Genomic DNA, 26,033 nt, shown 5'->3' on the forward strand with positions numbered 1-26,033 from the left:
TTTTAGTTGTCCACTTCTGGCTTCTCTTACTGCTTCTGTACCAAAGAAACATGAATCTGGCATCAGGTAAGTCAGACGACACTCTCCAGGTAACCTGCCGTGTGTACACATGTTCTGTGAGAAACTACAGGAAAAAAATAAACTCAAGTAAGATTAAAAAACAAGGGCTGCCTTATTATCTAACTACAGCCAAAGTAAAACCTGTAAGGCAAAACACTACAGACTAAACCATTATTTTTTTTCATATATCGGTCAATTTTGAGAATTTGTCCTAATTTGCTTTCTTAACATATCTTCTTTCAGACTAGTGGAAAGAAAACATCCAAAATATGCATTTAAGTGTTTCTTTTATTACACTTTATTTTTTTGCAACTGTAGATTTCTTTTAAAGGCGTTTTCTCGAGAAGTCAGAAATCTACACTTCAGTAGCACTGACACACTCCAAACTTTCCAGTTTTATTCCTACCTATATTCTTCTGAACATTTCATACATAATTTGCCTGATTTATATAACATTTTATTACTAAAAACAACTTTTATTTTTTGTCTGGCTGTCAACAGTATTTTCTGATTTATGGAGTGATAAGCAGATATGCAAAACTCCATTCTGTAAAAACCTTTAACTCTAATATGTCAGCAAAATGAAACAAGAACTTTGAACCTGGCTTAATCCAATGTTCTCATTTGTCTTCTGGAAATATATGCAAATGACTGCATATTTAATTAGAGAATGCCTCATTTGCATATTTAAACATTTCAGAAAACTTGCAATACAAAACAATTATAAAGTATAAAAGTATATCTATTAGTTTTTTTTTTTTTTTTACTAATATATATATTTGTGATGCATACACAAAAGCATTGTTCCAATGTTGCAGTGATATGCTACCAGGATGTTATTTGATTTTGATTCAAGGTTCGACCTAACTATGAAATAGTATAATGTAACATTAATTTTGGTTGGCTTAAATTAACTTAATACTTTCTCATAACTTCATACATTTTCATTTCTTTATAAAAATGATATTTACTATATATATATATATATATATATATATATATATAGTATTTTGTATTTTGAGCACCACAAATTTTCAAATAGAGCTACCAATTTGAATTCTTCTTTCACTGCAAGTCTATTATTTTGGTATAATTTCAAATAGCCCCAAAGCAGCAATGGGCACTACAAGGGAAAGAATTGGGGAAAATAACTAACAATATAAAAAACTTGACTTGAAAACTGTGAAAAGATACATTATAGTTGGATCACTAAGTATAGCTGTTGTTGATGTTGTCAAGTTTTGATTATTGTAAGAGCTGCACTCAACTCAACTCTGCCCTGTCTCGGGTCTTCTATCTTTCAGCCCTATGTGCTGAACCTACAGTGCTCTGCTGTCCTGGCAGGAATGACAGTTGCAGTCAGGATTGTTACTGTGATGAGTTCTGCTTCACAAATAATGACTGCTGTTCTGACTACAATGAGACATGCATTCATCGTAAGACTAAATACACTCAACACAACACACTGATCCAGAAAATCATAACAGTCAAAAAAAGTAGATTTAGTATGCAACCCTGTTGCAGTGTAATTTTTATTTGAGATAAAGTACTCTAGGTTAACAGTTAGAAAAGATTTGTTTGGTTGGTTGGTTGTTGTTTTTTTTTACACTGGTTGTTTAAAAATAGCCTCCCCTACAACAGTACTGCTATTTAACCACTAGCGGGCAGTACACCATAAGAGGTAACAACATATACAAAGGCAGTGGTGTTTAGTTTAGTGGTAGTTTTTTGTGATTTATAATACTATCCAACCTGCTTGAATTAGCTTATTCTTTTTTTAATGATGAATCAGACTGCGTCAGATTAATACATAATGTATTATTATTTACACCATTGGATCCCATCTGTCCCGATCCACTATTAATCTCAATGTCTATACAATCATTCTCTTCACCAACAGGATCAACAGCCTTGCCACTATTTCCCACACAATCCCAACAATCTTCAACACCAACTTCACCATCATCACCACAGTCATCCTCACCATCCATGGCACCATCTTCAACAGTCCCACTATTGTCATCATCATCATCTTTATCTTCTTCTTCAACACTATCATCTACACCATCTCCAACACCAACATTAACATCTCTATTATCATCAACATCTTCAATAACACCATCTTCACCATCCTCAGCCCCACTATTATCGTCGTCATCATCATCATCTTCTTCTTCTTCTACCCTATCATCATCACCATCTTCATCATCTTCACCAAGCTCACATCATCAATCCTCACCATCCTCACTGCTACCCTCATCATCTTCGCCATTAACACCAGCAATAACTCCACCATCTTCTTCATCACTACTAACTCCAGAATCATTTTCATCATCTTCAGCATCACCAATGTCATCATTAGCAGCCTCGTTATCATCACCAACCACAATGTCTTCATCATCCTCACCATCTAGATCAATCAGACCCTCTTCATCTTCACCAACCTCAGCAGAATCAATGTTATCACCCACACCGTCTTCATCAATATCAATGCAACCTATACCATCCTCGCCATTCCCACAAACTCCATCACCATCCCCACCACCTTCACGATCACCAACATTGCCACCATCTTCATCACCAACCGCAATGTTCCAATCAACAACCTTGTCATTTTCTTTATCATCATCTTCCTCATCCTTACCATCATCAATAAATTCACAGCATTCATCACCAACATTAACATCATCGTTATCATCATCATCTTCAGTACTATCATCTTCACCATCCTCATCTTTACCATTCTCAGCACCATCGTCATCAGTCCCACTATTGTCATCATCAACAACCACAGCAGCACAGCCCGCACTAATAGCAACCTCTACATCATATTTCTCATCTTTACAATCATCAGCAAACTTACAGCCTTCATCACCATCCCCACCATCTTCACCACCAACATTAACATCATCGTCAACATATTCAAGGCTATCATCTACACCATTCTTATCATCTTCACCATCCTCAGCACCAGCTTTATCAGTCCCACTATTGTCGTCATCACCATCTCCAACTTCAATATCACCAACAACGCCATCTTCATCAGTCCCACTATCATCATCATTATCAATAACCCCACCAGCAAAGCCCTCAATATCAGCAACCTCTACATCCTCTTCCTCATCCTTACCATCATCAGCAAACTCACAGCCTTCATCATCATTCCCACCATCTTCATCACCAACATTAACATCATCATCATCAACACCATCTTCAATAATATCACCTACACCATCCTCAGCATTTTCATCAGTCCCACTATCATCATCATCATCTTCTTCTTTTTCAACACTATCATCTACATCATCTTCATCACCAACATTATCTACATCATCATCCACACTATCATTTTCAACCCCACAATCTTCATCATCAATCTCAACAACTTCGTCAACTGCACTAAATACAACATCATTCTCACCATCATCATCATTAACCTCATTATCAGGTGACTATTTTAACTATTTGAATATAATTATTAACTAATGTAATGCAATTATTAGTATAAATTAATTACCAAAAACACTGCATATTTTTTGTGCGAGTTCAGATATTCTAGATTAAGGTCCCATTTACACTAGTGCCAGTGTAATTTTCATTTTAAAATGCCATTTTAAAACAAAAACGATCCTCGTCTACACTGGTGTTACCACAGCATTTCAGAAACGATCTCCGTCCACACTACACGGCCGAAAACGCATGTCACATGACTGTTCATGCACACTGGGCATGTGCGTACAAGTGTAAACAGTTGCCTCTTGCATGTAGGCAGCTGCAGTATTAAAAAAAATCTGAGTTTAACTGCACAATGGCTGCTAAAAATTACAACAGAGCCAGCAAAGATTGCAGTTCAGTCTCCATGTTTTTGTTTACACAGTCATCAAGGATACGCAGAGCGAACATGGGCAGCCACGCCATCATTTTCAAAAGTATTCGTTTTGGTCCATTTATACTGAAACGCAACCCCGGCATTTTCAAACTAAAATGGGGTCTGCAGTGTTTTCGAAAGTCTCCATTTTCGAGGTTCAAAAATTGCCGGGGTAGTGTAAACGACAGGCATAACCATAGCAAAACTTATGTGTTTTAAAACAAAAATGTACTAGTGTAAATGGGGCCTAAGAGTCAGGAAAACACTGAAACTGAGTGACTGGTGTGACAAGCATATCTTCTCAACAACCACTAGAAGGCAGTACATAAGATGTGACAAAATGTACAAAGGCACTGGTGTTAGGCTGTGTATCCATGAAGAAATAATTACAGAATTTATAATATACCAAAATTGCTTGAATTAGTTTACCCTTTTTTGTGATAAATCAGACAGAATTAGACTTACATATTTTTTGTTTTCACACCACCATTCTCAAATTATTTACCATCATCTTCACTACCTGCCTCAACAGCCTTGCCACTATTTCCAACATGGTCTTCAGCACCAACCCCGCCATCATCACAGACCTCACCACAGTCATCATCCTCACTAGCCATGATGCCATCTTCACCAATTTCGCGATCTACATCACCAACCAGATCCTCTTCATCTTCACCAGTCTCAGCAGAATCAACATTATCATCCACACCATCATCACCATTGTCACAACCTTCTTCATCCTTACTACCATCATCATCACTAACCTCACCACCATCCTTATACACATCATTAGCATCTTCGTCATCTTCACCGCCATCATCGTCATCCTCGCTACCACCAACTTTGCTACTACCAACTTCGCTCCAACCTTCACTATCATCAACCCAATCAGCACAGCCTTTACTATCAACAACATTAACATCAACAACAACATCTTTAATACTATCATCTATGCTATCTTCATCATCTCCACCATCATTTACACCATCACAGACCACACCACAGCCATCATCCTCACCAACCATGCCATCTTCACAATCTTTGCCATCTACGTCACCAACCAAATCCTCTTCATCTTCACCTAGTTCAGCGGAATCAACAATATCATCCACACCATCATCATCACCAATGTCACTATCTTCATCAAACTCAACACATAATATATCATACTTACCATCTTTAACATCACCAAATATACAGCCATCTTCATCAACACTGTTATCAACAACCTCATTTCCAGCATCCTCACCATCATCACCACAGTCACAACCTTCTTCATCCCCACCATCATCATCATCATCATCACCATTCTCCTCTAAATCATACACATCATTAACATCTTTATCATCCTCACCCCCATTATCATCCTCGCTACCACCAACTTCACTTCAACTTTCACTATTATCAACACAATCAGCACAGCCTTCACTATCAGCAACCTCTACATCATCTTCCTCATCCTTACCATCATTAGCAAACTCACAGCCTTCATCACCATCCACACCATCTTCATCACCAACATTAACATTATCAACAACATCTTCAATACTATCATCTCTGCCATCTTCATTACCAACTTTACTGTCATCTACACCATCCTCAGCACCCTCTTTATCAGTCTTACTATTGTCATCATCAACATCAACATCCTTAATACTATCAACAACACCATCTTCATCAGTTCCAAAATCATCATCATCAACCTCAGCAGCACAGCGCTCACTATCAGCAACCTCTACATCTTCCTCATCCTTACCATCATCAGCAAACTCACAACCTCCATCAACATCCCCACCATCTTCATCACCAACATTAACATTATCATCAACATCTTCAATATCATCTCCACCATCCTCATCATCTTCACCATCCTCAGCACCATCTTCATCAGTCCCACTATTGTCATCATCATCTTCTTCATCTTCTTCTTCAACACTATCATCTACACCATCTTCAACACCAGCATTAACATCACTGTTATCATCTTCAACAACACCATCTTTACCATCCTCAGCCCTAACATTGTCGTCATCATCATCATCATCTTCTTCAACACTATCATCTACACCATCTTCATCAACAACATTACCACCAATTTCATCATCATCACCATCTTCAATACTATCAACAACACCATCTTCATCATATTCAATCTCATTTCATAAATCCTCACCATCCTCACTGCTACCCTCATCATCTTCACCATCAACACCAGCAATAACACCACAATCTTCTTCATCACTACTAACTCCAGAATCATTTTCATCATCTTCATCATCACCACTGTCATCATTAGCAGCCACATTATCATCACCAACCACACTGTCTTCATCATCCTCACAATCTAGAGCAATCAGGCCCTCTTCATATTTACCAACCTCAGCAGAATCAACGTTATCATCCTCACCATCTTCATCACTATCATCAACATCATTACCAGAAACTCCATCACCATCCCCCCCACCTTCACGATCACCAACATTACCACAATCTCCATCACCAACTACAATGCTCCCGTCAACCTCATCATTTTCTTTAGCCTCATCTTCATCATCAACCCCAGCAGCACAGCTCTCACTATCAGCAATGTCTACATCTTCATCTTTACCATCATCAAAAAAGCCTTCATCACCAACATTAACATCATCATCAACATCTTCAATACTACCATCTCCACCATCCACATCTTTACCATCCTCAGCACCATATTCATCAGTCCCACTATTGTCATCATCATCAACAACCACAGCAGCACAGCCCGCACTAATAGCAACCTCTACATCATCTTCCTCATTTTTACCACCATCAGCAAACTTGCAGCCTTCATCACCATCCCCACCACCTTCATCACCAACATTAACATCGCCATCATCTGCAGTACTATCATCTGCAACACCATCATCTTCAGCATCCTCAACATCTTTATCAGTCTCATTATTGCAATCATCAACAACGCCATCTTCATCAGTCCCACTATCATCATCATCAATAACTCTAGCAGCACAGCCCTCACTATCAGCAACATCATCTTCCTCATCCATACCATCAGCAAACCCACAGCCTTCATGGCCATCCCCACCATCTTCATCACCTACATTAATATCTTCATTATCATCATCAACATCATTTTCAATAATGTCATCTCCAACATCCTCATCATCTTCATCATCCTCAGCACCATCTTCATCAGTCCCACTATCGTCATCGTCTTCTTCAACGCTATCATCTACACCATCGTCATCACCAACATTATCCACGCTATCATTTTCAACCCCACAATCTTCATCATCAATCTCAACATCATCACCTAAACCAACTACAACATCCTTCTCATCATCATCAATAACCTCATTATCAGGTGACTATTTTAACTATTTGAATTTAATTATTAAGTAATTTAATTGCAATTATTAGTATAATTTACCAAAAACAGACTATTACTGCATCATTTTTATGTGAGTTGAGATATTCTATATTAAGAGTCAGGAAAACATTGAAATGGAGTGATTGTTGTGATTTAAGTAACTGGTTTCATAACTCATAAAAGTGAGACAGGGATAGCTGCAGGTCGGAGTAACGGGCATGTCGAAAGGTGAATTGGTACAACAGAAACTAACCCCTAGCCCTAACCCACACCCTGACAGACAGATTTCGCAACCAATGATAAAGACCATTCTTCATGGCCATTACTCCAACCTGCAGATACCCACACTTGTAAAAAGTCACAGAAGCTAATCTCCCCAACACAGTTCTGCTATTTGACCACTAGAGGGCAGTACTTGATAATATGTGACAAAATGTACAACGGCACTGGTGTTAGACTGTGCATCAATGAAGAAATAATTACAGAATTTATAATCCAAAAAATGCTTGAATTAGTTGACCCTTTTTATGATAAATCAGACAGCACTAGACCCATACGTATTTTCTTCTGTTTTCACACCACCATTCTCAAATCATTTACCATCATCTTCACTAACAGCATCAACAGCTTTGCCACTATTATCAACATCCCAATGGTCTTCAGCACCAACCCCATCATCATCACAGACCTCACCACAGTCATCATCCTCACCAACCATGATGCTATCTTTACAATCTTCGCCATCTACATCACCAACCAGATCCTCTTCACCAAGCCCAGCAGAATCAACATTATCATCCACACCATCATCATCACCAATGTCACCACCTTCATCAAACTCAACACAACCTATATCATACTTAACATCTTTAACATCACCAACTATACAGCCATCTTCACCATCATCACCAACCACAACACTGTCATCAACAACCACATTTCCATCATCCTCACCATCACCATTGTCACAACCTTCTATATCCTCACCATCATTCTCCTCTAAATCATACACTTCATTAACATCTTCGTCATCCCCACCCCCATCATCATCATCATTATCCTCACTACCACCAACTTCACTCCAACCTTCACCATCAACCCAACCAGCAAAGCCTTTACTAACAGCAACCTCTACATCATCTTCCTCATCTTCACAATCATCAGCAAACTCACAGCCTTCATCACCATTAACATTAACGACATCTTCAATACTATCTTCTATGCCATCATCATCTTCACCACCTTTATCACCAACATTACCATCATCTACACCATCTTCAGCACCCTCTTTATCAGTCTCACTATTGTCGTCATCAACATCACCTTCATCAATACTATCAACCACATCATCTTCATCAGTCCCACTATCATCATCAAACTTGCTGCCTTCATCACCATCCACACCATCTTCATCACCATCTTCATCTTCATCACCAACATTTACATTGTTATCAACATCTTCAGTACTATCAACAACACCATCTTCATCAACTTTACCATCATCATCAGCAGCACCATCTTCATCAATCACACTATTATCATCATCATCACTTTCATCTACACCATCTTCATCATCTCCACCATCTTCATCATTCATAGCACCATCTTCATCAGTCCCACTAACATCATCATCATCAACAACAACAACCCCAGTAGCACAGTCCTCACTATCAGCAACCTCTACATCATCTTTCTTATCCTTACGATCATCAGCAAACTCACAGCCTCCATCATCATCCCCATCTTCATCACCAACATTAAAATCATTATCATCATCAACAATGTCTTCAATACTATCTTCCACACCCTCCTCATCATATTCACCATCCTCAGGACCATCTTCATCAGTCCCATTATTGTCATCATTATCTTCTTCTTCAACACTATCATCTCCACCTTCTTTATTTTCACCATCTTCATTAGTCCCACTATCGTCATCATCAACCCAACAAGCACAGCCCTCAGTATCAGCAACATCTACATCATCTTCCTCATCCTTATCATCATCAGCAAACTCACAGACTTCATCACCATCCACAATATCTTCACCACCAACATCATCAGTAAAATCTGCAATGCTACCATCAACGTCATCCTCATCAACTTCACCATCCTCACAACCATTTTCAACAGTCCCATTATCGTCATCATCATCATCAGCTTCTTCTTCTTCAACACTAAAATTCTCACCATCTTCATCATCTTCACCATCTTCATCACCAAAATTAACATCATCTTTACCATCCTCAGCACCATCTTTACCAGTCACACTATCTTCGTCATCATCACCATCAATACTATCATCTGCAACATCTTCATCACCAACATTACTATCATCATTATCATCAACATCATTTTCAATACCATCATCTACACCATCTTCACCATTCTCAGCACCATCTTCATCAGTCCCAGTATCATCAACAACCCAACAACCACAGCCCTCAGTATCATCAGCCTCTACATCATCTTCCTCATCCTTACCATCATCAGCAAACTTACAGCCTTCATCACCATCCCCACCATCTTCATCACCAACATTAACATCATCATTATCATCAACATCTTACTATCTTACACTACCATCATATCCACCATCCTCATCGTCTTCTTTTTCAACAATATCATCTACACAATCTTCATCATCTTCATCACCTTTATCTCTATCATCATCAACACCATCTTCACTACCATCATTAACATCATCATCATCAACAACACCATCTTCAATAGCATCATCAACACTATCCTCAGCATCATCTTCATCAGTCTCACTAACATCAACCCCAGCAGTACAGCCCTCAGTATCAGCAACCTCTACATTATATTCCTCATCCTTACCATCAACAGCAGTCTTGCGGCCTTCATCACCATCCACACCATCTTCATCACCAACATCAACATTGTTATCAACAACATCTTCATTACTACCAACAACACCATCTTCATCATCTTCAACATCATCAGCAGCACCATCTTCATCAGTCGCATTATTGTCATCATCTTCTTCAACACTATCATCTACACCACCTTCATCATCTTTACCATCTTCATCAACAACATTAACATCAATATCATCTTCACAATCCTCAGCATCATCTTCATCAGTCCCACTATCTTCGTCATCTTCTTCTTCTACAACTTCTACAACATCATCTTCACTATCTTCATCACCAAAATTACTATTATCATTATCATCAACACTATTTTCAGTAACATTATCTACACCATCTTCACCATCCTCAGCACCATCTTCATCGGTCCCAGCAACCACATTATCATCAAGCCCAGCAGCACAGCCCTCACTATCAGCAACTTCTACATCATCTTCCTCATTACCATCATCAGCAAACTTGCAGCCTTCCTCATCATTCCCGCCATCTTCATCAGCAACATTAACATCATCTTTATCATCAACATCTTCAGAACTATCATATCTACTATCTTCATCACCATCATCTCTATCATCATCACCATTTTCAATACCATCATTTACACCATCCTCCTCATCTCTATTATCATCAACACCAACTTCATCACCATCATTAACATCATTATTATTAACACCATCTTCAATACGATCATCTACACCGTCCTCATCATCATCACCTTTAATACTATCAACACTATCATCATCTTCACCATCCTTACCGCCATCTTTATCTATCCCACAATCATCAACACCACCAGCACAGGCCTCAGTATCCTCAACCTCTACATCATCACCATCCTTACCATCATCAGCAAACTCACAGCCTTTATCACCATTCCCACCTTCTTCTTCATCAATATTAAAATCATCATCATCTTCAATATCATCTACACCATCTTCATCATCTTCACCATCCTCAGCACAATCTTCATCAGTCCCACTATTGTCTTCATTGTCTTCTTCAGTATTATCATCCACACCATCTTCAGTCCCACTATTGTCATCATCATCATCACCATCTTCAATACTATTAACAACACCATCTTTATCAGTTTCACAATTTCCATCATCTCTATCATCAACCCCAGTAGCACAGCCCTCAGTATCAGCAACCTCTCCATCATCTTCCACCTTCTTACCATCAACAGCAAACTCAAAACCTTCATCACTATCCCCACCATCTTCATCACCAACATTAACATCGTTATCATCAACAGCATCTTCAATACTATCAACACCATCTTCATCATCTTCACCATCATCAGCAGCACCATCTTCATCAGTCACAATACTGTCGTCATCATCATCTTCTTCTTCAACACTATCATCTACAACATCATCTTTACCATCTTCATTACCAACATTAACATCATCAACAACATCTTCAATACTATCATCTCCAGCATCTTCATCATCTTCAGCATTCATAGCACCATCTTCATCAGTCCCAATTACATCATCATCAACCCCACCAGCACAGCCCTCAGTATCAGCAACCTTCACATCTTCTTCCTCATCCTTACCATCATCAGCAAACTCACAGCCTTCACCGCCATCCACACCATCTTCATCACGAACATCATTGTTGTCATCATCAACAATGTCTTCAATACTATCTTCCACGCCATCCTCATCATATTCACCATCCTCAGGACCATCTTCATCAGTCCCACTATTGTCATCATCAACACGTTCTTCTTCTTCTTCAACACCATCATCTGCACCATCTTCATATTCATCACCAAAATTAACAACATCATCATCAACATCTTCAGTATTATCATCTCCACCATCTTTATCATCTTCACCATCCATAGCACCATCTTCATTAGTCCCACTATCGTCATCATCATCAACCCAACAATCACAGCCCTTAGTATCAGCAACCTCTACATCATCTTCCTCATCCTTACCATCATCAGCAAACTCTCAGCCTTCATCACCATCCACACTATCTTCATCACAAACATCTTCAATGCTACTATCTACACCATCCTCAGAACCATTTTCAATAGTCCCACTATCTTTGTCATCATCACCATCAATACTATCATCAGCAGCACCATCTTCATCAATCGCACTATTGTCATCATCATCTTCTTCAACACTTTCATCTACACCATCTTCATCATCTCCACCATCTTCATCATTCATAGCACCATCTTCATCAGTCCCACTGACATCATCATCATCATCATCATCAACAACAACCCCAGTAGCACAGTCCTCACTATCAGCAACCTCAAAATCACCTTTCTTATCCTTACCATCATCAGCAAACTCACAGCCTCCATCAACATCCCCATCTTCATCCCCAACATTAACATCATCATCATCAACGTCTTCAATACTATCTTCCACACCCTCCTTATCATATTCACAATCCTCAGGACCATCTTCATCAGTCCCAATAATGTCATCATTATCTTCTTCTTCAACACTATCATCTGCACCATATTCATCATCTTCATCACCAAAATTAACAAGATCATCAACTTCAACACTATCATCTCCACCTTCTTTATCTTCACCATCTTCATTAGTCCCACTATCGTCATCATCAACCCAACAAGCACAGCCCTCAGTATCAGCAACATCTACATCATCTTCCTCATCCTTATCATCATCAGCAAACTCACAGCCTTCATCACCATCCACACTATCTTCACCACCAACATCATCAATAAAATCTGCAATGCTACCATCTACGTCATCCTCATCAACTTCACCATCCTCACAACCATTTTCAACAGTCCCATTATCGTCATCATCAGCTTCTTCTTCTTCAACACTAAAATTCACACCATCTTCATCATCTTCACCATCTTCATCACCAAAATTAACATCATCGTTATCATCTTTACCATCCTCAGCACCATCTTTACCAGTCACACTATCTTCGTCATCATCACCATCAATACTATCATCTGCAACATCTTCATCACCAACATTACTATCATCTTTATCATCAACACCATTTTCAATACCATCATCTACACCATCTTCACCATTCTCAGCACCATCTTCATCAGTCCCAGTATCATCATCAACCCAACAACCACAGCCCTCAGTATCATCAGCCTCTACATCATCTTCCTCATCCTTACCATCATCAGCAAACTTACAGCCTTCATCACCATCCCCACCATCTTCATCACCAACATTAACATCATCGTTATCATCAACATCTTACTATCTTACACTACCATCATATCCACCATCCTCATCATCTTCTTTTTCAACAATATCATCTACACAATCTTCATCATCTTCATCACCTTTATCTCTATCATCATCAACACCATCTTCATTATCATCATTAACATCATCATCATCAACACCATCTTCAATAGCATCATCAACACTATCCTCAGCATCATCTTCATCAGTCTCACTAACATCAACCCCAGCAGTACATCCCTCAGTATCAGCAACCTCTACATTATATTCCTCATCCTTACCATCATCAGCAGTATTGCAGCCTTCATCACCATCCACACCATCTTCATCACCAACATCAACATTGTTATCATCAACAACATCTTCATTACTACTAACAACACCATCTTCAACAATTTCAACATTATCAGCAGCACCATCTTCATCAGTCACACTATTGTCATCATCATCTTCTTCAACACTATCATCTACAACACCTTCATCATCTTTACCATCTTCATCACCAACATTAACATCAATATCATCTTCACAATCCTCAGCATCATCTTCATCAGTCCCACTATCTTCGTCATCTTCTTCTTCTACAATTTCTACAACATCATCTTCACTATCTTCATCACCAAAATTACTATCATCATTATCATCAACACTATTTTCAGTAACATCATCTACACCATCTTCACCATCCTCAGCACCATCTTCATCGGTCCCAGCAACCACATTATCATCAACCCCAGCAGCACAGCCCTCACTATCAGCAACTTCTACATCATCTTCCTCATCCTTACCATCATCAGCAAACTTGCAGCCTTCCTCATCATTCCTGCCATCTTCATCAGCAACATTAACATCATCTTTATCATCAACATCTTCAGAACTATCATATCTACTATCTTCATCACCATCATCTCTATCATCATCACCATTTTCAATAACATCATTTACACCATCCTCCTCATCTCCATTATCATCAACACCAACTTCATCACCATCATTAACATCATTATTATCAACACCATCTTCAATACGATCATCTACACCGTCCTCATCATCATCACCTTTAATACTATCAACACTATCATCATCTTCACCGCCATCTTTATCTATCCCACAATCATCAACACCACCAGCACAGGCCTCAGTATCCTCAACCTCTACATCATCACCATCCTTACCATCATCAGCAAACTCACAGCCTTTATCACCATTCCCACCTTCTTCTTCAACAATATTAAAATCATCATCATCTTCAATATCATCTACACCATCTTCATCATCTTCACCATCCTCAGCACAATCTTCATCAGTCCCACTATTGTCTTCATTGTCTTCTTCAGTATTATCATCCACACCATCTTCAGTCCCACTATTGTCATCATCATCATCACCATCTTCAATACTATTAACAACACCATCTTTATCAGTTTCACAATTTCCATCATCTCTATCATCAACCCCAGTAGCACAGCCCTCAGTATCAGCAACCTCTCCATCATCTTCCACCTTCTTACCATCAACAGCAAACTCAAAACCTTCATCACTATCCCCACCATCTTCATCACCAACATTAACATTGTTATCATCAACAGCATCTTCAATACTATCAACACCATCTTCATCATCTTCACCATCATCAGCAGCACCATCTTCATTAGTCACAATACTGTCGTCATCATCATCTTCTTCTTCAACACTATCATCTACAACATCATCTTTACCATCTTCATCACCAACATTAACATCATCAACAACATCTTCCATACTATCATCTCCAGCATCTTCATCATCTTCAGCATTCATAGCACCATCTTCATCAGTCCCAATTACATCATCATCAACCCCACCAGCACAGCCCTCACTATCAGCAACCTTCACATCTTCTTCCTCATCCTTACCATCATCAGCAAACTCACAGCCTTCACCGCCATCCACACCATCTTCATCACGAACATCATTGTTGTCATCATCAACAATGTCTTCAATACTATCTTCCACGCCATCCTCATCATATTCACCATCCTCAGGACCATCTTCATCAGTCCCACTATTGTCATCATCAACACGTTCTTCTTCTTCTTCAACACCATCATCTGCACCATCTTCATATTCATCACCAAAATTAACAACATCATCATCAACATCTTCAGTATTATCATCTCCACCATCTTTTTCATCTTCACCATCCATAGCACCATCTTCATTAGTCCCACTATCGTCATCATCATCAACCCAACAATCACAGCCCTTAGTATCAGCAACCTCTACATCATCTTCCTCATCCTTACCATCATCAGCAAACTCTCAGCCTTCATCACCATCCACACTATCTTCATCACAAACATCTTCAATGCTACTATCTACACCATCCTCAGAACCATTTTCAATAGTCCCACTATCTTTGTCATCATCACCATCAATACTATCATCAGCAGCACCATCTTCATCAATCGCACTATTGTCATCATCATCTTCTTCAACACTTTCATCTACACCATCTTCATCATCTCCACCATCTTCATCATTCATAGCACCATCTTCATCAGTCCCACTGACATCATCATCATCAACAACAACCCCAGTAGCACAGTCCTCACTATCAGCAACCTCAACATCACCTTTCTTATCCTTACCATCATCAGCAAACTCGCAGCCTCCATCAACATCCCCATCTTCATCACCAACATTAACATCATCATCATCATCAACAACGTCTTCAATACTATCTTCCACACCCTCCTCATCATATTCACCATCCTCAGGACCATCTTCATCAGTCCCATTAATGTCATCATTATCTTCTTCTTCAACACTATCATCTGCACCATATTCATCATCTTCATCACCAAAATTAACAAGATCATCAACTTCAACACTATCATCTCCACCTTCTTTATCTTCACCATCTTCATTAGTCCCACTATCGTCATCATCAACCCAACAAGCACAGCCCTCAGTATCAGCAACATCTACATCATCATCCTCATCCTTACCATCATCAGCAAACTCACAGCCTTCATCACCATCCACACTATCTTCACCACCAACATCATCAATAAAATCTGCAATGCTACCATCTACGTCATCCTCATCAACTTCACCATCCTCACAACCATTTTCAATAGTCCCATTATCGTCATCATCATCATCAGCTTCTTCTTCTTCAACACTAAAATTCACACCATCTTCATCATCTTCACCATCTTCATCACCAAAATTAACATCATCGTTATCATCTTTACCATCCTCAGCACCATCTTTACCAGTCACACTATCTTCGTCATCATCACCATCAATACTATCATCTGCAACATCTTCATCACCAACATTACTATCATCTTTATCATCAACACCATTTTCAATACCATCATCTACACCATCTTCACCATTCTCAGCACCATCTTCATCAGTCCCAGTATCATCATCAACCCAACAACCACAGCCCTCAGTATCATCAGCCTCTACATCATCTTCCTCATCCTTACCATCATCAGCAAACTTACAGCCTTCATCACCATCCCCACCATCTTCATCACCAACATTAACATCATCGTTATCATCAACATCTTACTATCTTACACTACCATCATATCCACCATCCTCATCATCTTCTTTTTCAACAATATCATCTACACAATCTTCATCATCTTCATCACCTTTATCTCTATCATCATCAACACCATCTTCATTATCATCATTAACATCATCATCATCAACACCATCTTCAATAGCATCATCAACACTATCCTCAGCATCATCTTCATCAGTCTCACTAACATCAACCCCAGCAGTACAGCCCTCAGTATCAGCAACCTCTACATTATATTCCTCATCCTTACCATCATCAGCAGTATTGCAGCCTTCATCACCATCCACACCATCTTCATCACCAACATCAACATTGTTATCATCAACAACATCTTCATTACTACTAACAACACCATCTTCAACAATTTCAACATTATCAGCAGCACCATCTTCATCAGTCACACTATTGTCATCATCATCTTCTTCAACACTATCATCTACACCACCTTCATCATCTTTACCATCTTCATCACCAACATTAACATCAATATCATCTTCACAATCCTCAGCATCATCTTCATCAGTCCCACTATCTTCGTCATCTTCTTCTTCTACAATTTCTACAACATCATCTTCACTATCTTCATCACCAAAATTACTATCATCATTATCATCAACACTATTTTCAGTAACATCATCTACACCATCTTCACCATCCTCAGCACCATCTTCATCGGTCCCAGCAACCACATTATCATCAACCCCAGCAGCACAGCCCTCACTATCAGCAACTTCTACATCATCTTCCTCATCCTTACCATCATCAGCAAACTTGCAGCCTTCCTCATCATTCCTGCCATCTTCATCAGCAACATTAACATCATCTTTATCATCAACATCTTCAGAACTATCATATCTACTATCTTCATCACCATCATCTCTATCATCATCACCATTTTCAATACCATCATTTACACCATCCTCCTCATCTCTATTATCATCAACACCAACTTCATCACCATCATTAACATCATTATTATCAACACCATCTTCAATACGATCATCTACACCGTCCTCATCATCATCACCTTTAATACTATCAACACTATCATCATCTTCACCATCCTCACCGCCATCTTTATCTATCCCACAATCATCAACACCACCAGCACAGGCCTCAGTATCCTCAACCTCTACATCATCACCATCCTTACCATCATCAGCAAACTCACAGCCTTTATCACCATTCCCACCTTCTTCTTCAACAATATTAAAATCATCATCATCATCTTCAATATCATCTACACCATCTTCATCATCTTCACCATCCTCAGCACAATCTTCATCAGTCCCACTATTGTCTTCATTGTCTTCTTCAGTATTATCATCCACACCATCTTCAGTCCCACTATTGTCATCATCATCATCACCATCTTCAATACTATTAACAACACCATCTTTATCAGTTTCACAATTTCCATCATCTCTATCATCAACCCCAGTAGCACAGCCCTCAGTATCAGCAACCTCTCCATCATCTTCCACCTTCTTACCATCAACAGCAAACTCAAAACCTTCATCACTATCCCCACCATCTTCATCACCAACATTAACATTGTTATCATCAACAGCATCTTCAATACTATCAACACCATCTTCATCATCTTCACCATCATCAGCAGCACCATCTTCATTAGTCACAATACTGTCGTCATCATCATCTTCTTCTTCAACACTATCATCTACAACATCATCTTTACCATCTTCATCACCAACATTAACATCATCAACAACATCTTCCATACTATCATCTCCAGCATCTTCATCATCTTCAGCATTCATAGCACCATCTTCATCAGTCCCAATTACATCATCATCAACCCCACCAGCACAGCCCTCACTATCAGCAACCTTCACATCTTCTTCCTCATCCTTACCATCATCAGCAAACTCACAGCCTTCACCGCCATCCACACCATCTTCATCACGAACATCATTGTTGTCATCATCAACAATGTCTTCAATACTATCTTCCACGCCATCCTCATCATATTCACCATCCTCAGGACCATCTTCATCAGTCCCACTATTGTCATCATCAACACGTTCTTCTTCTTCTTCAACACCATCATCTGCACCATCTTCATATTCATCACCAAAATTAACAACATCATCATCAACATCTTCAGTATTATCATCTCCACCATCTTTTTCATCTTCACCATCCATAGCACCATCTTCATTAGTCCCACTATCGTCATCATCATCAACCCAACAATCACAGCCCTTAGTATCAGCAACCTCTACATCATCTTCCTCATCCTTACCATCATCAGCAAACTCTCAGCCTTCATCACCATCCACACTATCTTCATCACAAACATCTTCAATGCTACTATCTACACCATCCTCAGAACCATTTTCAATAGTCCCACTATCTTTGTCATCATCACCATCAATACTATCATCAGCAGCACCATCTTCATCAATCGCACTATTGTCATCATCATCTTCTTCAACACTTTCATCTACACCATCTTCATCATCTCCACCATCTTCATCATTCATAGCACCATCTTCATCAGTCCCACTGACATCATCATCATCAACAACAACCCCAGTAGCACAGTCCTCACTATCAGCAACCTCAACATCACCTTTCTTATCCTTACCATCATCAGCAAACTCGCAGCCTCCATCAACATCCCCATCTTCATCACCAACATTAACATCATCATCATCATCAACAACGTCTTCAATACTATCTTCCACACCCTCCTCATCATATTCACCATCCTCAGGACCATCTTCATCAGTCCCATTAATGTCATCATTATCTTCTTCTTCAACACTATCATCTGCACCATATTCATCATCTTCATCACCAAAATTAACAAGATCATCAACTTCAACACTATCATCTCCACCTTCTTTATCTTCACCATCTTCATTAGTCCCACTATCGTCATCATCAACCCAACAAGCACAGCCCTCAGTATCAGCAACATCTACATCATCATCCTCATCCTTACCATCATCAGCAAACTCACAGCCTTCATCACCATCCACACTATCTTCACCACCAACATCATCAATAAAATCTGCAATGCTACCATCTACGTCATCCTCATCAACTTCACCATCCTCACAACCATTTTCAATAGTCCCATTATCGTCATCATCATCATCAGCTTCTTCTTCTTCAACACTAAAATTCACACCATCTTCATCATCTTCACCATCTTCATCACCAAAATTAACATCATCGTTATCATCTTTACCATCCTCAGCACCATCTTTACCAGTCACACTATCTTCGTCATCATCACCATCAATACTATCATCTGCAACATCTTCATCACCAACATTACTATCATCTTTATCATCAACACCATTTTCAATACCATCATCTACACCATCTTCACCATTCTCAGCACCATCTTCATCAGTCCCAGTATCATCATCAACCCAACAACCACAGCCCTCAGTATCATCAGCCTCTACATCATCTTCCTCATCCTTACCATCATCAGCAAACTTACAGCCTTCATCACCATCCCCACCATCTTCATCACCAACATTAACATCATCGTTATCATCAACATCTTACTATCTTACACTACCATCATATCCACCATCCTCATCATCTTCTTTTTCAACAATATCATCTACACAATCTTCATCATCTTCATCACCTTTATCTCTATCATCATCAACACCATCTTCATTATCATCATTAACATCATCATCATCAACACCATCTTCAATAGCATCATCAACACTATCCTCAGCATCATCTTCATCAGTCTCACTAACATCAACCCCAGCAGTACAGCCCTCAGTATCAGCAACCTCTACATTATATTCCTCATCCTTACCATCATCAGCAGTATTGCAGCCTTCATCACCATCCACACCATCTTCATCACCAACATCAACATTGTTATCATCAACAACATCTTCATTACTACTAACAACACCATCTTCAACAATTTCAACATTATCAGCAGCACCATCTTCATCAGTCACACTATTGTCATCATCATCTTCTTCAACACTATCATCTACACCACCTTCATCATCTTTACCATCTTCATCACCAACATTAACATCAATATCATCTTCACAATCCTCAGCATCATCTTCATCAGTCCCACTATCTTCGTCATCTTCTTCTTCTACAATTTCTACAACATCATCTTCACTATCTTCATCACCAAAATTACTATCATCATTATCATCAACACTATTTTCAGTAACATCATCTACACCATCTTCACCATCCTCAGCACCATCTTCATCGGTCCCAGCAACCACATTATCATCAACCCCAGCAGCACAGCCCTCACTATCAGCAACTTCTACATCATCTTCCTCATCCTTACCATCATCAGCAAACTTGCAGCCTTCCTCATCATTCCTGCCATCTTCATCAGCAACATTAACATCATCTTTATCATCAACATCTTCAGAACTATCATATCTACTATCTTCATCACCATCATCTCTATCATCATCACCATTTTCAATACCATCATTTACACCATCCTCCTCATCTCTATTATCATCAACACCAACTTCATCACCATCATTAACATCATTATTATCAACACCATCTTCAATACGATCATCTACACCGTCCTCATCATCATCACCTTTAATACTATCAACACTATCATCATCTTCACCATCCTCACCGCCATCTTTATCTATCCCACAATCATCAACACCACCAGCACAGGCCTCAGTATCCTCAACCTCTACATCATCACCATCCTTACCATCATCAGCAAACTCACAGCCTTTATCACCATTCCCACCTTCTTCTTCAACAATATTAAAATCATCATCATCTTCAATATCATCTACACCATCTTCATCATCTTCACCATCCTCAGCACAATCTTCATCAGTCCCACTATTGTCTTCATTGTCTTCTTCAGTATTATCATCCACACCATCTTCAGTCCCACTATTGTCATCATCATCATCACCATCTTCAATACTATTAACAACACCATCTTTATCAGTTTCACAATTTCCATCATCTCTATCATCAACCCCAGTAGCACAGCCCTCAGTATCAGCAACCTCTCCATCATCTTCCACCTTCTTACCATCAACAGCAAACTCAAAACCTTCATCACTATCCCCACCATCTTCATCACCAACATTAACATTGTTATCATCAACAGCATCTTCAATACTATCAACACCATCTTCATCATCTTCACCATCATCAGCAGCACCATCTTCATTAGTCACAATACTGTCGTCATCATCATCTTCTTCTTCAACACTATCATCTACAACATCATCTTTACCATCTTCATCACCAACATTAACATCATCAACAACATCTTCCATACTATCATCTCCAGCATCTTCATCATCTTCAGCATTCATAGCACCATCTTCATCAGTCCCAATTACATCATCATCAACCCCACCAGCACAGCCCTCACTATCAGCAACCTTCACATCTTCTTCCTCATCCTTACCATCATCAGCAAACTCACAGCCTTCACCGCCATCCACACCATCTTCATCACGAACATCATTGTTGTCATCATCAACAATGTCTTCAATACTATCTTCCACGCCATCCTCATCATATTCACCATCCTCAGGACCATCTTCATCAGTCCCACTATTGTCATCATCAACACGTTCTTCTTCTTCTTCAACACCATCATCTGCACCATCTTCATATTCATCACCAAAATTAACAACATCATCATCAACATCTTCAGTATTATCATCTCCACCATCTTTTTCATCTTCACCATCCATAGCACCATCTTCATTAGTCCCACTATCGTCATCATCATCAACCCAACAATCACAGCCCTTAGTATCAGCAACCTCTACATCATCTTCCTCATCCTTACCATCATCAGCAAACTCTCAGCCTTCATCACCATCCACACTATCTTCATCACAAACATCTTCAATGCTACTATCTACACCATCCTCAGAACCATTTTCAATAGTCCCACTATCTTTGTCATCATCACCATCAATACTATCATCAGCAGCACCATCTTCATCAATCGCACTATTGTCATCATCATCTTCTTCAACACTTTCATCTACACCATCTTCATCATCTCCACCATCTTCATCATTCATAGCACCATCTTCATCAGTCCCACTGACATCATCATCATCAACAACAACCCCAGTAGCACAGTCCTCACTATCAGCAACCTCAACATCACCTTTCTTATCCTTACCATCATCAGCAAACTCACAGCCTCCATCAACATCCCCATCTTCATCACCAACATTAACATCATCATCATCATCAACAACGTCTTCAATACTATCTTCCACACCCTCCTCATCATATTCACCATCCTCAGGACCATCTTCATCAGTCCCATTAATGTCATCATTATCTTCTTCTTCAACACTATCATCTGCACCATATTCATCATCTTCATCACCAAAATTAACAAGATCATCAACTTCAACACTATCATCTCCACCTTCTTTATCTTCACCATCTTCATTAGTCCCACTATCGTCATCATCAACCCAACAAGCACAGCCCTCAGTATCAGCAACATCTACATCATCATCCTCATCCTTACCATCATCAGCAAACTCACAGCCTTCATCACCATCCACACTATCTTCACCACCAACATCATCAATAAAATCTGCAATGCTACCATCTACGTCATCCTCATCAACTTCACCATCCTCACAACCATTTTCAATAGTCCCATTATCGTCATCATCATCATCAGCTTCTTCTTCTTCAACACTAAAATTCACACCATCTTCATCATCTTCACCATCTTCATCACCAAAATTAACATCATCGTTATCATCTTTACCATCCTCAGCACCATCTTTACCAGTCACACTATCTTCGTCATCATCACCATCAATACTATCATCTGCAACATCTTCATCACCAACATTACTATCATCTTTATCATCAACACCATTTTCAATACCATCATCTACACCATCTTCACCATTCTCAGCACCATCTTCATCAGTCCCAGTATCATCATCAACCCAACAACCACAGCCCTCAGTATCATCAGCCTCTACATCATCTTCCTCATCCTTACCATCATCAGCAAACTTACAGCCTTCATCACCATCCCCACCATCTTCATCACCAACATTAACATCATCGTTATCATCAACATCTTACTATCTTACACTACCATCATATCCACCATCCTCATCATCTTCTTTTTCAACAATATCATCTACACAATCTTCATCATCTTCATCACCTTTATCTCTATCATCATCAACACCATCTTCATTATCATCATTAACATCATCATCATCAACACCATCTTCAATAGCATCATCAACACTATCCTCAGCATCATCTTCATCAGTCTCACTAACATCAACCCCAGCAGTACAGCCCTCAGTATCAGCAACCTCTACATTATATTCCTCATCCTTACCATCATCAGCAGTATTGCAGCCTTCATCACCATCCACACCATCTTCATCACCAACATCAACATTGTTATCATCAACAACATCTTCATTACTACTAACAACACCATCTTCAACAATTTCAACATTATCAGCAGCACCATCTTCATCAGTCACACTATTGTCATCATCATCTTCTTCAACACTATCATCTACACCACCTTCATCATCTTTACCATCTTCATCACCAACATTAACATCAATATCATCTTCACAATCCTCAGCATCATCTTCATCAGTCCCACTATCTTCGTCATCTTCTTCTTCTACAATTTCTACAACATCATCTTCACTATCTTCATCACCAAAATTACTATCATCATTATCATCAACACTATTTTCAGTAACATCATCTACACCATCTTCACCATCCTCAGCACCATCTTCATCGGTCCCAGCAACCACATTATCATCAACCCCAGCAGCACAGCCCTCACTATCAGCAACTTCTACATCATCTTCCTCATCCTTACCATCATCAGCAAACTTGCAGCCTTCCTCATCATTCCTGCCATCTTCATCAGCAACATTAACATCATCTTTATCATCAACATCTTCAGAACTATCATATCTACTATCTTCATCACCATCATCTCTATCATCATCACCATTTTCAATACCATCATTTACACCATCCTCCTCATCTCTATTATCATCAACACCAACTTCATCACCATCATTAACATCATTATTATCAACACCATCTTCAATACGATCATCTACACCGTCCTCATCATCATCACCTTTAATACTATCAACACTATCATCATCTTCACCATCCTCACCGCCATCTTTATCTATCCCACAATCATCAACACCACCAGCACAGGCCTCAGTATCCTCAACCTCTACATCATCACCATCCTTACCATCATCAGCAAACTCACAGCCTTTATCACCATTCCCACCTTCTTCTTCAACAATATTAAAATCATCATCATCTTCAATATCATCTACACCATCTTCATCATCTTCACCATCCTCAGCACAATCTTCATCAGTCCCACTATTGTCTTCATTGTCTTCTTCAGTATTATCATCCACACCATCTTCAGTCCCACTATTGTCATCATCATCATCACCATCTTCAATACTATTAACAACACCATCTTTATCAGTTTCACAATTTCCATCATCTCTATCATCAACCCCAGTAGCACAGCCCTCAGTATCAGCAACCTCTCCATCATCTTCCACCTTCTTACCATCAACAGCAAACTCAAAACCTTCATCACTATCCCCACCATCTTCATCACCAACATTAACATTGTTATCATCAACAGCATCTTCAATACTATCAACACCATCTTCATCATCTTCACCATCATCAGCAGCACCATCTTCATTAGTCACAATACTGTCGTCATCATCATCTTCTTCTTCAACACTATCATCTACAACATCATCTTTACCATCTTCATCACCAACATTAACATCATCAACAACATCTTCCATACTATCATCTCCAGCATCTTCATCATCTTCAGCATTCATAGCACCATCTTCATCAGTCCCAATTACATCATCATCAACCCCACCAGCACAGCCCTCACTATCAGCAACCTTCACATCTTCTTCCTCATCCTTACCATCATCAGCAAACTCACAGCCTTCACCGCCATCCACAC

At 39.3% G+C, this 26,033-nt stretch overlaps 1 protein-coding gene across 1 annotated transcript; it reads left to right on the forward strand.

Moving 5' to 3' along the window:
• Positions 1-50: 50 nt before the first annotated feature.
• On the forward strand, positions 51-13,594 carry LOC127501487 (uncharacterized; the record flags this gene model as incomplete). Its single annotated transcript, XM_051873481.1, is given in 6 exon segments — positions 51-66; positions 2,198-2,284; positions 5,778-6,074; positions 10,233-10,504; positions 11,877-11,937; positions 11,940-13,594. Coding segments are annotated over 6 exon segments (2,388 nt in total), but the record flags the coding sequence as incomplete, so codon positions are not given.
• Positions 13,595-26,033: the final 12,439 nt, after the last annotated feature.

This window comes from Ctenopharyngodon idella, chromosome 2 (genome assembly GCF_019924925.1).
Source record: "Ctenopharyngodon idella isolate HZGC_01 chromosome 2, HZGC01, whole genome shotgun sequence".
Classification (NCBI taxonomy): Eukaryota; Metazoa; Chordata; class Actinopteri; order Cypriniformes; family Xenocyprididae; genus Ctenopharyngodon; species Ctenopharyngodon idella.